This window comes from Lycium ferocissimum, chromosome 7 (assembly GCF_029784015.1).
Source record: "Lycium ferocissimum isolate CSIRO_LF1 chromosome 7, AGI_CSIRO_Lferr_CH_V1, whole genome shotgun sequence".
Taxonomy (NCBI): domain Eukaryota; kingdom Viridiplantae; phylum Streptophyta; class Magnoliopsida; order Solanales; family Solanaceae; genus Lycium; species Lycium ferocissimum.
In genome coordinates this window covers 15,269,681-15,284,601 of record NC_081348.1, presented here as the reverse complement: position 1 = coordinate 15,284,601, position 14,921 = coordinate 15,269,681, and the positions used below count along the sequence as shown (strand labels likewise).

Below are 14,921 nucleotides of genomic sequence, written 5' to 3'. Positions count from 1 at the left end.
GACAAGTGTCATCACTACAAAATTTCAAGTTTAATTTTTTAGATAAATCTCCTACATTTTAATATATAAATAGTAATAAAATAAAAATAAAAATATTTAGAAAATTACAGAAACTGTGGGAGAGAAAAAAATAAATTGCTTTGAATGTGAAACTGAGAGAAACTGCTTTGTCTTATCCCATGTTCATTAGTTGTGCTTTTGGTTCTGTCTTTATCTGGGTATTTTTCTTTTTCTCTTCGTATTTCAGTTACAGGGATTTCAATTAGTTTTCAAGCAAAAGATTTATTTTTGAGTTAACCCGAAGCTGTATTTGAGATCAAATTAAGCAATCTCAAGCATTATTGTTGAAAGTTAGGAGATCTGATTAGCAGATTTGGGATGTTTCTGATACTCTTTGGCTTTTATCACAATCTGGGTGTTTTTTCTTTTCTAAGTTCTTGCTTCAACTGCAGATTATTTATGTAAATAAAGGAGTACCAATGAAGTAAGGGCATGACTGTCGAAGATTTTCTGTAGTGAAGGCCACTTTTGATTTTGTTTGTCGAACAAATGGAATTTATGTATACAAGTCCTTATTTGAGGTTTGTTGTCTTTCAATTTCAATCTTTGTCCCGAAATGAAACGAAATAAAATATGAGTTTGGCTTTGCATATTATCTCAGCATGCAAGTAAATTATGGTTTCTCTAAAAATTCCATTGTCTTCATATTTAGGCCCCTCCCATTGCTTCAGTCACACCAATTCATTAATCCTCCCATTCTTTTTATTAATTATCTTATTAAATGCATCTCCTTTATTCTTCTTCTTTGCTTTTGTTTTGAAACAAAACTTTACCATGACAGATCCTAAAAAACATGGAGTATCTTCGTTCTTTCTCTTACGTAGTGGGCTACGTGAACAATCGGCTTAGCCATAGAGATAGACATGTTTAAGTCTTAGAATTTTGTTGAGATGTTTTGGTTTCTTTTTTTAATGCACTAAATTTTCTTGATTTATTTTCTCCTTTTTATTAAGAATTAGGTTCCCTCTTCGGATCCGTGTTTTATTTTATCTGCTGCACATGGAACAAATTCTTGACTCTCATGCCCAAACATGGAGTCATGACAGCGTCTTGGGGTATAGGAACAAAAATGAAAAATAAACGAAAATCGCTTAGGGTCGCCTATGGCGACTTTTCTTTTCGCAGTATTCATTCAGTTTGTCTTTCTTTTTTTTTTTTCTTTTTTTTGTAACAGTTGAAAACACGAGTTGATAATCTTTGACATTTTGGGATGTTTAGTTGCGCCCCAAACTTGCATATACTCATTTTGATCATAATGTTTTTAAAGGTTTTCCTTCCTTTTCGAGTTCTTTTGAGCTTCAAAAGGCGAGTGGTGTCTAAACAAAAAGAAACTACAACCAAAGAAGTAAAAAGTATTGATTTCTGGATGGTAACTAATCTACATATTTAGTGGTTCTACATTTTAAAGTAGTTAAACTATTCAGACTCATAAACAAATGTAGGTGAATGTATCTACTCTCATGGTACTTAACAAATTTTTTATTCGAAGATGTTATATATATAGTCGCTTTACTATTTCCAATTTTTTTTTTATATATGTTGTGTTGGAATTGACTTTTGCTTCTTTATTTACTGAAAAAAACCTTCTGGAAGAAGAGATGCTGATTAACAGTCTTCGCGATAGAGCAAGTGAGGAAAGGCATAAGAAAGAATGTATATAGTTTCCTCTATTGGGTTTACCTTTATACTTTGTTATCTCAAGATCAGATTGATGCCTCTAATTGAAATAGCAGAGGCACCATATCTTAAAACTTCTATGTTTTTGTTCTTTTCTCTTGCTCCACATTTTTTTCGACAGTTCCATAATTCTTATCCTTTCCATGTTTGTGTAGTAGACATTGGAGAATGCGAGTATGTTGATGATCACATGTGAGGAATAATTGTTGTTGAAGAAAATGATAGGAGTTTGAACAAATAGGATTAGTAAGGTAAAGGCCTAGCCTCCTTGCTTGTACTTTTACTTTGCATTTAGCTTTTATTCTATAAATAAAAAACTAGCCTAGGCACCTCGCCTAGTGTATTTGCTTCCAAAAAAAAAAAAATCTGAACAAATGAGATGTCAATAGTCGTAGCTTTGATGTTGGGTGTTAGGGAGATTGAAGGATGGATAACAAGGTTACTGCCTTCTAGCAGTTTGGATACATTAACTACCTCTGCCGGAATCATGGACCACGAGGAGGCTAGAAGGAAGAATGTTGGTAGAAAGATTGTGTTGGTTTATGCACTATTAACCTCTTTCTATTGACAGGATGAACACCCGAGTTTGTGGTCATGTACACTTCATTACAATTGAAATGGTTCTAAATTTGTTTTGAGTTTGTTTTCCTGCAATTGATAGTTGGGATATATATATATATATATATATATATATATCGGTATTTTTACATCCAGAGAATATAAGTTGAGTTACTATTTTATTTATACTAAAGGGTCTATCTTATTGTAGTTACAAAGATTTGATATATTGCAAAATCTTAAAAACCTTTATTCTTAAAAAATTCTTTAAACCATAAATTTTTATTTAGACTATAATTTATAAACTCTTTGTGTTGAGGTATATTGGATAGAAATATACAGTAACAATTTATATGATTAATTTCTTTAATATCGACCGCGTATCGCGGGGTTTTAATATTAATTAAATTAATAATAACACAAATCTATTCTCTCTTCATTTATCCTAATTTCTGATTTTTTTTTACATAATATCATGACTTTTACTATTTTAATAAACATTTGAATTGAGCTTGATATTTTCATTGGAACAAACTCTCATTCTTTTGTTAAAACTTGAATTTGCTAACAAACACCAGGTGACATGCTTACGTGTATATCCTGAGGAGAGAAGTTGAAAAAAAAAAAAAGGAAAAGTGATTCTAGATTGTGAAGAGAAAGCAAAGTAGAAATTGTCATCTCTCTCTCTCTCTTATTGTGTGTGTGTGTGTCTGTGTAATGGAAGGGGAAAGTACTCTCTCTGTGTGTGGCGTGTGTGTGTAGTGGGGTTGTTAAGAAAGCCAAAAGAAATAGAAAGCAAAGTAGAAATTGATTCGAGATTGTGAAGAGAAAGCAAAGTAGAAATTGTCATCTCCCTCCCTTTATTTTATTTTATGATAGGGGAAAGTATTCTCTCTGTAGCCAGGTGTGCGTGCTTAGTGGGGTTGTTAAGAAAGCCTAAACAAATACCTTTTTGGTGTTATCTTTGTCTAATAAGGCATCAAACAAGATGCATGTGTTATTATGTCCCAAACTCATGAAATATACGTGGTTATAGGATTTTTAAGGAAAATAAAGAACTAGGAAATAAATGCATTCACGAGATTACGGGGTACCTTGTGGCACAAAGCATCCCGCATTAGCGAGTCAGGTGGTGATGAAAATAGGATTCGGGGAATTGGGAAATAAATAATCCGACTTCGATAGAGTAATATTTTCCCTTAAGAATAAATACCTTCGTTAAGAAAATGATGCGTATATACTCATATTTGTTATACAAATGGTGTAAATATACCCATTTAAAAACTACTAGAGTTTTTTTTTTAAATCATTTAGCATATTTTTTAATTAAGAAATTGTCAAGTGATTTAAAAAAGAATAAGTCTACCTATTTTTTATTAGACTTATTTCTTAAAGCTCTGAGGCAATTTTTTTGGCTAGTGGGTTGTCTCGTTCGTTTGAAAAAAAATACTGTTTGGATTTTTAAAATAAATAAGTCTATCCATCTTTTTAAAATGACAGGACCCGAACACTAATAAAAAATAAGTCTACTAAAAAAATAGGTAGACTTATCCTTTTAAAGCCATGTGGTATTTTTTTAATTATATAACAAGCTCTTAAAAAGAAAAAATTATCAGCGAAAAGGGTATATTTGCTATTTACGTAGTGGCAAGGGTATATATGTCTTGTTTTTTAATGAGGGATATATCTGCTAGTTGAGGTGTACATTTGCACCTGTTCCCAAAATTAAAAATCAACCCATTTCAAGGGCAAAAATCAAAGTCCAGCCCATTTGAAGGGCAAACCGTGCAATTAAAAGACAAGAAACAATATTTGACGAAGTCAACAGACCCAAATAAAGAAGTTGGAAACCTTAACCCAAAGCAGTAAAACAAAAGCTTAACCCAGCTCAAAAAAACAAGCTGAAAAACCCATTAATCAACAAAAAATTAAAGTAATAAGGTGATCTGAGAGTAAAATCAAGATGAAAAAGATAAAGTTACCATGATCAAAGAGGGGCTTGACTTTGCAAATTTACTGTTTTTTCAACTTACACGATGAAATTGTACATACACGCGAAAATGGGTCTAACAAATACGTTCTCTCTTCTCTTTTATTTCTCTATTATTTATTTTTGTTTGTTTCAATTCTCCATAATTTTCTTTGTTTAACATCAGATTTGAATGGTAGAAGGTTTCTACTTTGATTTAAATGGAAACTTGCAATAATACTGTGTGCTGATGGAAAATATTAGGAACCTTTTCTGAACTTGATTGAGATTCTTGATTGTATAGAGAAGCGAGAAGTAAAGGAAAAGTATGTTATTCGTAAGTCAAGGTCTTTACCCAAGTTACACTCTCGTCACTTACCAATCAAAATTTTAAACCTGAAAATGACTAGGTGACCTTCCTGGTATTGACTACTCCAAAGCTACAATAGTAGATTTTTCTTTGCTTTCTGCTATATATAACTCAATATTATTGAATAGAGGAGCAGAGCAAAAATTTCTTGATTTCTTTTCCACCTTAAGTACTCAGATTTGATCATTTTAGTAACAGAAATGGGTTATGGAATATTTACATTATTTCTGCTATATATAGCCTTTCTCTGTCAACTTGTTTTCTCTTCATCCTTACCTTATTTGTGCCCCAAAGATCAAGCTCATGCTTTGCTACAATTCAAGCACATGTTTACCATAAATTCCAATGCTTCTAAATATTGTGGTTTTTCTCATCCAAAAACAGTTACACGGAACAAGAGCACAGATTGCTGCGAATGGGATGGAGTTAACTGTGAGGAGACGACAGGACAAGTGATTGAGCTTGATCTTCGTTGCAGCGGACTTCAAGGCAAGTTCCTTTCTAACAGTAGCATCTTTCAACTCTCCAATCTCAAAAGGCTTTATTTGTCTGATAATAATTTTTCCGGGTCGTTCATTTCACCTAAATTTGGTGAGTTTTCTAGTTTGACGCATCTTGATTTGGGGGATTCAGGTTTTTCTGGTCTAATCCCTTCTGAAATCTCTCATCTTTCCAAATTATACTTTCTTCATATCCGGAATTATCCATCTAGGCTTAAATTCGGACCTCACAATTTTGAACTGCTCCTTAAGAACTTGACCCAATTAAGAGAGCTTAACCTTTTCCATGTGAACATCTCTTCCACCATTCCTCTAAATATCTCTTCTTATTTAACAACTCTATGGCTTGTCAACACACAGATATTTGGTATATTGCCCGAAAGAGTTTTCCACCTTTTCAACTTGAAAGCTCTTTATTTATCACGCAATCCTCATCTCACAGTTGGGTTTCCCACAACCAAATGGAATAGCAGTGCATCTCTCATGTATTTAGGTCTCGATGGCGTGAATTTTACTGGTAGGATACCTGAATCATTTAGCTATTTAACTTCATTGCAAGCATTGTACATGAGCTCTGCAAATCTCTCAGGGCCCATTCCTAAATCTATATGGAATCTCACCAGGATAGGATTGTTAGATTTGAGCAATAACAGTTTCACTGGCAAAATTCAGGATTTCAAGTCCAAAACATTGAGAACAGTTATTTTAAGACAAAATCAGCTGCAAGGTCCTATTCCAAAGTCACTCCTAAACCAGCAGAGCCTAGAATTGCTTCTCCTTTCTCAAAATAATCTCAGCGGACAGATTGATTCAACTATCTGCAATCTAAAAACAGTGGAAGTGCTAGATTTGGGAAGTAATAATTTGGAGGGAACAATCCCCAAATGTCTGGGTGAGATGAGTGAGCTTTTGGTTTTGGATTTAAGCAACAATAGTCTAAGTGGGACAATTAATGTTGGAAACACACTAATGATCATTAAATTGGATGGGAATAAGCTACAGGGGAAAGTGCCACGATCTTTGATCAATTGCAAGTATTTGGAACTCCTTGATTTAGGTAACAATGAGTTGAATGACACATTTCCAAATTGGTTGGGAACCCTACCTGATTTGAAGATTTTAAGTTTGAGATCAAATAAGTTGCATGGCCCTATAAAAGATTCAAGGGCTGAAAACTTGTTTGCTCAAATTCGAATAATAGATCTCTCATCGAATGGATTTAGTGGAGAATTACCGGTGAACCTTTTTGAGAATTTTTTTTTTTTTGGTGAAGAAAAAAGCTTTATTGATCAATCACCTACCAAACCATTACAAACATGCTCCCTACTCATCTATCTCACTATATTTTATCTATACATTTTGCTGCTGTTTGATTTTACCTCTATTCTATGCAAGTAATCTATCTATCCATTCTATTTCTCTTGAGCATATTTCTTTGCTGTAAACCAGTCTTTCCGCATTTTGCATTCCTGTTTGAGCTGCTGCATCCATACATCTGATGATGGCAACTTCAGATCCCACACTGCTTTGTTTCTAGCTTCCCATATCCGAAGCACCGTTCCGTAAGAACAGCTTGATCTTCCCTTCGCACCTTCTTTCTTTAATATTACTTGCTATCTCAGTAGGCATTCGATCCACTTTTTCTCCCTATCACATTGTTTTCTCGACAAGAAGTCTTCCCTTCGCATCCTACACTCATCTTTTATTTGTTTAACCAAGCTGGTTGGTCGTGGAGTTTTGTGTTCCCATAGTGTTGTATTCCTTGCTTGCCATATACGATATACCAGTGCCCCTGCTATGGCTATGACCAGTTCCCGACACACTTTCCCTTTGGTGCTTCTTGCTAGCCTCTTCCATATACCCGCCACCTCTGTGTTAACTATCCCTTTCCCCAGCCAATCCAATATTTCCCTAATACATTGACTCGAAAATGGACATTCAAAAAAGAGGTGTTCGACAGATTCGATCCCAACTCCATAAATTGCACACTTGTCATCCAGACTAATTCCCATTCAAAACAGCCTCTCTTTAGTTTGGATTCGCCTATGCATTACCAACCAACATATAAAACTGTGTTTAGGTACGGTCCCTCTGTTCCATACTCACCTCCACCATGGCCAGTTCTCGCCTTCTCCCATTCGCCATTTGTAGCCACTATGTATCGTGTACTTACCTGAAACAGTCAGCCACCCATTCTGGACATACCCAGGTCCGAAGAGAGTCCTCATATGACAAACTTTTTTCCAGTACCAGCAGCAATCTTGGGGATATGCATAGTCCCACCATTCGGCGTCATTCAAGTAGATTTGGTGGATCCATTTGACCCACAAGTCATTGGCTTTTTGTGCAATATTCCATACGTATTTACCGATTGCAGTTTCATTCCATTTTATACAATCATTAATCCCTAGCCCCCCTTCTCTTTTGGGTTTACATACCAAGTCCCAAGCTATAAGTGGGGGTTTAGCCGTATGCACCTTCCCCTCCCATAAGAAATTCTGACATATTGCTGTTATCCCTTTCATAACTAGCTTAGGTAGGATGAAGATGGATGACCAGTAGCTATGAACATGGAGCAGGACAGCATTGACCAACAGTGCCCTTGCCGCATATGATAAGTGTCGCGAGCCCCAGCATTTATTGATGAAAACAGTGGAACCTGAGAGTATGTAGCAGATGTGATTCCTATTTATTACACAAGTTCTTTGATAGTGACAACAAAGGGATTGGATTTTGAACTTCCTCGTGTTTTGACAACAAACATAATCATCGATCTCTCTAACAATAGATTTGGAGGTTGTATTCCAAGTATTGTTGGAGATCTCATTGGGCTTCGTAAGTTGAACTTATCCCACAATGGCTTGAAAGGTCATATACCAACATCACTACAACAACTATCTGTACTTGAATCACTAGATCTCTCATCTAACAAAATTGGCGGAGAAATTCCACAACAACTTGCATCCCTCACATCACTTGAAGTCTTAAATCTCTCTCACAATCATCTTGTTGGATGCATCCCCAAAGGAAAACAATTTGATACATTTGAGAACAGTTCATACCAAGGGAATGATGGATTACGAAGTTTTGCACTCTCAACAGATTGTGGTGGTGATGAGGGGGTACCACAAGCGACAACTCCAGGTGAGCTAGATCAAGGAGAAGGAGATTCAGTAATGATCAGTTGGCAAGCGTTTCTCATGGGTTATGGTTGTGGTCTAATTATTGTATTGTCTGTAATATACATAATGTTGGCAACCCAAAATCCAAAAAGATGGTTTTCAAGGATGGTTGAAGAATTGGAGCAGAATTATTACGAGAACGAAAAGACACAAGAAAAGAAATTAGCGTGTAACCTCCAGGTATTCGACTTGATTTCTATCCTTCAGAAGATTATTTTTATTTATTGGAGTGTTTTCTACCTCCTTCATCCTTAAAGCTCTTAACTAACTTTAATTCTTCATTTTTGAAAATTGCAGATTCAAGTCTAATATATTGTCAGTGATGCAAATATAAGCCTTTATCTTCATAGTTTGTGATTTTTAGAAGTGTTTATTACCCTATGAATAAAGACATTTGTTTTCTTCCTTTGAGACTCAGCCAAATTTATTTTCATTTATTTAAAGTGTTAGATTATTAGAGTTCATGGCCTCAACTTGTATATATATAAAAAAAAAAAAAAAAGACAAAGGCCCGTTGATGTGGCATGCCTCAAAAGCCAGCAAACCTATTTTTTATTTATTCTCAATTTTATGCCTTCATTTCATTTTAACTCTGTTAGTTAATTAGTAAAAATAAACGGACGTATTCTTTCAGATTTTTTTTTAATGTTTCCATACGTTGCCTACTTGCCTTTCTTAGGGCATCTCCAACCCATTGCACCATTTTTTGCACCAAAATGGTGCAAATTAACTCCAACCCATTGCACCATTTTTTGCACCAAAAAAGAATATTCCTTTTATATTCTTCTCTTTTATATTATATTATTTTCTTTTACTTAAATTTTATTTTTAATTTCATAAAAAAAAATCGTTTCTTTTTTTTTTTTCTTTCTTTTTTACATATCCATCCCATGTAATTCATAATCCTTTGTTATATAATCATTTAATATAAAATTATTTTATACCATAAAATTTTAAATAATATAAATTGTAAGCAAATATTATACGTTATACATATTAATGGATAATTCAAATAAAAGTAAAATCATTGATAAAATATAATTAAATAAATACTATTACATTAAGGTAGAATTTATTTTAATTTCTACATAAATATTCAACTTCCATGATTAGTACGTTGTTCCCCATAAATGCTCTACTAATGCATTACGAAGTGCAAAATGAGCATCTTTGTTCTTAATTTTTTTGTGTCGAGCTAAAAATTGTGCAAATCGATAATTTTCATCTACTACCATTTCTACTGTTGGAGTTGGATCTTCCCAAGCATCTTGAATTGGTGCATTAAGATCACGCTCATCCTCGATTATCATGTTGTGCAGTATAATACATGATGTTAATATATCATGTAGCACTTCTTTTCTCCAAAAACGCGACGGCCCTGCAATAATTGCAAAACTCCGAATGCACGTTCAACATCTTTTCGACATGATTCTTGTTTCGTCGCGAAATATTTCTTCTTTTGAGAGTGTGGCTCATGAATGGTTTGCACAATTGTGGACCATTTGGATATATATCAATCACTAAATAATAACCCACATCATATTCGTTTCCTTGAATAACATAATGGGCGGGAGGAGCAATACCTTTAGCAAGATTGGAAAAACGTGACGATTCTATAACATTAATGTCATTATTGGTGTTGGGCATACCAAAATATGCATGCCATATCCAAAGGTCATAATCGCCCACAGCTTCAAGAATTATTGTTGGGGATCCACTACGACCTCGTATATATTGTCCAAATTTGCCGTTGGACAATTTTTCCATCTCCAATGCATGCATCTATAGACTACATGATTGTCCTGAAAACACATTGCTTGACCGATGTGAAGAAGCCTTGCAACATTGTTAGCCGATGGTGATCTCAAATACTGCTCGCCAAAAACCTCTACGATAGCTCGACAAAATCTCTTCATGCTTTCAATTGCGGTTGACTCTCCAATTTCCACATATTCGTCAGTGGCATCCGCTGGCAAACCGTATGCCAACATTCTAAACACAGCTGTGATTTTTTGTAGTGTAGTTAATCCAAATCTACCCATCGCATCAGTGTGTTGTTCGAAGTACGCATCATGAGCTTTAATTGCATCAACAATACGAAGGAACAAATTCCGGGACATCCGATATCGACGACGAAACATACCGTCATTAAAGCATGGATTATCTGAAAAATAATCGAGAAATAAATTATTATCAGGTGCTTCACGATCTCCGCTATCTCGATTGATTACCAAATGACCTGGAACGGAGCCAACGTTGAAAACTTCATTATTTTGATATTCTTGCAAATGCTACAACTTATAGTTGTCCATGCGAATATTTTGCAAGATTACTTGATGCTCTTCTGCAATAGTATCATCTAAATCTAAAGATGATGATGATGAAGAGGAATTTTCATCATTATTATTAGATGAACCTCCAGCATAGAAATTCATTTTCAGAAGACAAATAAGAATGTTTGATTTGATTTTGAAATCCATTGAAATCGGTTGAGATTTAGATAAATGATGTTCATTTTATAGATTAGGATGAATAATTGTATTATCCTCTACACATTGAAGAAAGTGATGAGATATTATTATCCGGTTGAGATAAGGATAAATTTGAGATAAGGATGAAATCCATCCGACGGTTGAGATCAAGATAAAATCTATCCTATTATTATCCGGTCAATAATTGTGTCTACTTTATCTCTACACATTGAAGAATGTGTAGAGATATTTTACCTAAAGATAAATTTGAGATAAGGATGAAATCCATCCGACGGTTGAGATTAGGATGAAATCCATTCAACGGTTGAGATCAAGATGAAATCTAAGTATGTATTATGTCAATTTTTGGCTCTACTTATATCAGGTATGTATTATGTCAATTTTTGGCTCTACTTATATCTATATAAAGTGCCAACATACCCATCCAGACGAAGTTGGCTTTTGTTTTTTCTTTAACCATATAATCCACTTTTCCTCTAATCACTTGCCAAAAATGTCCACTCGATCTACAGGATACTCTACCAATGAAGATATGCTATTATGCCAAGTTTATTTAGATGTTTCTCAAGATCCAATAACGGGTGTACATCAATCATTTTGAGATAATTTTTGGAGGTGATAGGTGTTTTGAAAATAGATCCAGGTTCACAAAGTTAATGGAATTGTATACATCTTTCTACTTTTGGTGTAAAAAAATAGGATTAGAAGATATAAATCAGTTTGTAGATTTATTAAAATCTCTGTAAGTATTTCTATTTCCTTTTTATGTTCCTGCTGTAACACTTTTGAAGGTCCCCAGCATGTCCTAAATGCTGATGAATACATAATTACCAGTTTCAAAAAAAAAAAAATGCAAAGGATGAGTGTTGGGAGTATCGCAACAGAAGATTGGTATATAAGAAAATTAAATGGCTGTGTCCGTCAAGTTGAAAATTTGCATCCTAGTGATGCTTCAGATAAAGATATTGTGAGTATTTATTTTGTAATTACTTATACTTTATTTGTATATATTTACTTACAGTTTCCCTTCAATTTTTTTTAAATATTGCAAATTAATCAAGCAAAATGTTTACTTATGCAAGATCCGAACTACAAAAAAGGTTTTAAATTTGATCATGTGTGGCCGTGTGGGATATGTTGAAGGATTTTGAGAAGTTTAAAGATGTCGATGCTGGAAGAAAAAAAGTTCGAAAGCAAGGCTCTTCTTATATATCATTGGAGTCTGAGACTCCTACTCCTGATTCACCTTTAGTATCATCTCCTATCCTAACTTATCATCATTTTCACTAAATTTGAATGAGGATGTTGCAGGTGGTTCCACATCATCAGAACGACCTATTAGTGTGAAGAAAGCAAAAATGAAGAGAAAATCGAAGAAGGTTTTCATCTGCTATGCAAATGGTCCAATCGTAAAATAATCGGCTTGTTGAGTTATTGGATCCAAATAAAATTCAAAAAGGAATGCGATAAAGAAATCAACAATTTCAACCGCCACAACCATAACAATCCATGAGATTTGGAGATGAAAGATAGAGCTTTGAAACTAAAAGAATTTAAAGAAGAAAATAAAATTTTATTGTCCAATTTAGATTCTATTGGTGAAAAGTGATCCAACTATTCGTGAATTTATTCGACAAGAACAAAAACGAATAATGAATAAAAGAAGTCAACAATTTCAACAGCCACAACCACAATCCTCCTCTCGCTCCATACACTCAATATTTTAATGATATTGGTGGATCCGCCACGAAAACCCCCTACCGTAGTACTAAATTATTGTTATAATTTTCTAAATTATTATGTTGTTATTTTCAATTTTAATGTATTGAACATTGTTATGTTATTGATCATTGTGTTGTTATTGAACATTGTGTTATAATTGTGTTATATATTCAAAATTATTATGTTATTGAACATTGTGTTATTTATTAACAACATATTATATTTTATATTTGCACTTTTCATTTTTGTGATGGTTATATTTTAATACAATTATAACTTATAATAAAATTAACTTACAATTTTATATAAAAATAATATATACGAAAATTAATTTATAAAACTTATACTCCAAAATTAAGATGTAAAATTAATATTATAAGATATTACATAAAAAATAATTAGGTATATTAGGGAATCTTAAATTATAAATTAAAATTTATAATATGTTAAATTAAAAGTGTTATATAATAAAAATAAAATAAAATATATTAATGAATAGTAATGGTGTAGATGAATAGGTATATTAGGAATCTAAATGTAAAAATTAAAATTTATAATATGTTAAATTAAAAGTGTTATATAATAAAAAAATAAAAAAATAAATTATTAATGAATAGTAATGGTGCAATGAATAGTGCAAGGTTGGAGCTCCAAAACACCATTTTTTGCACCAAAATAGCATTTGGTGCAAAAAATGGTGCAAGGTTGAAGATGGCCTTAAGTAGTAGCGTCAAATTTAGCCCCTCTCTCCCCTTCATTCTCTCCCCTTCATTGTCGCTAAATCCACCCACACCTATTCCTGTACCGCAGTTCCTTTCTCCAATTAACATCATTGGTACTACTTCATTATTTCTATAATGATCTCTTCCTTTTTTTTTTTTCTTAAATATAATGATTTGTCTCAATATACGTCAATCAGTTGCTTTGCCTTTATGATTTTATACTTCCATTTCTTTTTGCACTAGTCTCAGCGTACGCGCTTTGCGCGTGACAAAAGCGTGAACCTGATTTGACAATAAATACTATTTGAAAAAAAAGTCAGACTTAAATCCAAATTTCGCCGTTTATCCATCGCTAAATTGCTAGTAGCTAAATTGCTTCAAATGCCTTTTTTTATTATACATTTTTTATAACAAACACTATTTGAAAAAAAAAGTCGGACTTAAATCCAAATTTCGCCGTTTATCCATCGCTAAATTGCTAGTAGCTAAATTGCTTCAAATGCCTTTTTTTATTGTACTTTTTTATTTTTGCAGTGTAACAAAACCTGATTGTTTCCTAGTGAGTAATATTTAAGTGCTTTATTCCTAGTGAGTAATATTTAAGTGCTTAATGCATTGGTAAACGAATTCTAGACTAATTTGAATAGTCTATTATATAGGATTTAATGACCAAATTTTAGTTGGTTTTGAAGTCCTAAATAATATGAGATAATTAAATATTTTAATTTTGAAAGGACTAATAGTAAGTCTATTGTAATGTCTTCTAATGAAGTGCAAATAATTCAATCAACATATAAACTAATGTTGTTTTTACGTTATTTCAAATCATCCAGCATATGCATCTCAACCTTCCTGATGATACTTTAAAGCTTAAATCCTCTGAGTGACATTTTATTTATTTTTAGTTGCTAAAAATTAAATTCTTCCTTCCTAATTGAAAAAATATTATTTGCATAAAATTTTAATCCCTTCAATTTAGAATAAATTTTTTGTAAAACCCTTTAAAAATATAGACTTCAAATTTGAAAAAATTATCATTTTAGATTTCCCCTAATATTTCAGAGGTTTAAATCAACAAATTTTCTGCATGAAATCTTTCCTTATTTGAAAAATATGTGGAAAGCCAACCCTAATATTAAATATCCTATATAATCATTTTCTCATTTGAATTATGAAGCATGGCTATTTTGTACGATAAATAACATAAGAAAAAATCACGGTGAATTAGTATGAATGTACCTATTACTTGTCCGCGACAAAAGCAGGCGTTATTAAAAGATAAATGAATTAATGAAATTTTTCCAATAAAAAGAATGTAGGAGAAGTGGAATAGAATACAGGTTTACTCCAATTATAAACAACTTTAAAGTATAACTACGCAAACTCATTTTTTTTTAATGAAAAACGGTAACTTCAATAGCATGAAATTTAGAAAATCATTTTTTTGCTAAAAAAAAAGTTATGTTGAATAATAAAATAATTTCAAACTATCGATTATCTGTTGTCCACATGGCACATATCAAACACTCTATTAAAGATTAATGACTAAATAGTAATGGAGGGGATCCAATCCCTTCGCCTCAGGCACAAAACAATTGAAAAAGAAATAATGAGAATACATTCTAATTCTTAAAATAAATACAGTAATTTTTATGAACAAACCTAAACA

At 32.8% G+C, this 14,921-nt stretch overlaps 1 protein-coding gene and 1 pseudogene across 1 annotated transcript; both read left to right on the top strand.

Moving 5' to 3' along the window:
- The first annotated feature begins 4,665 nt into the window (after nucleotides 1-4,665).
- LOC132063494 (receptor-like protein Cf-9) overlaps nucleotides 4,666-14,921 on the top strand; it is a 16,759-nt pseudogene continuing 6,503 nt past the window's right edge.
- On the top strand, nucleotides 11,072-11,409 carry LOC132062454 (uncharacterized). The gene has a single exon (XM_059455027.1). The coding sequence runs from the start codon at nucleotides 11,137-11,139 to the stop codon at nucleotides 11,407-11,409; it is 273 nt and encodes a 90-aa protein (XP_059311010.1). The 5' UTR covers nucleotides 11,072-11,136.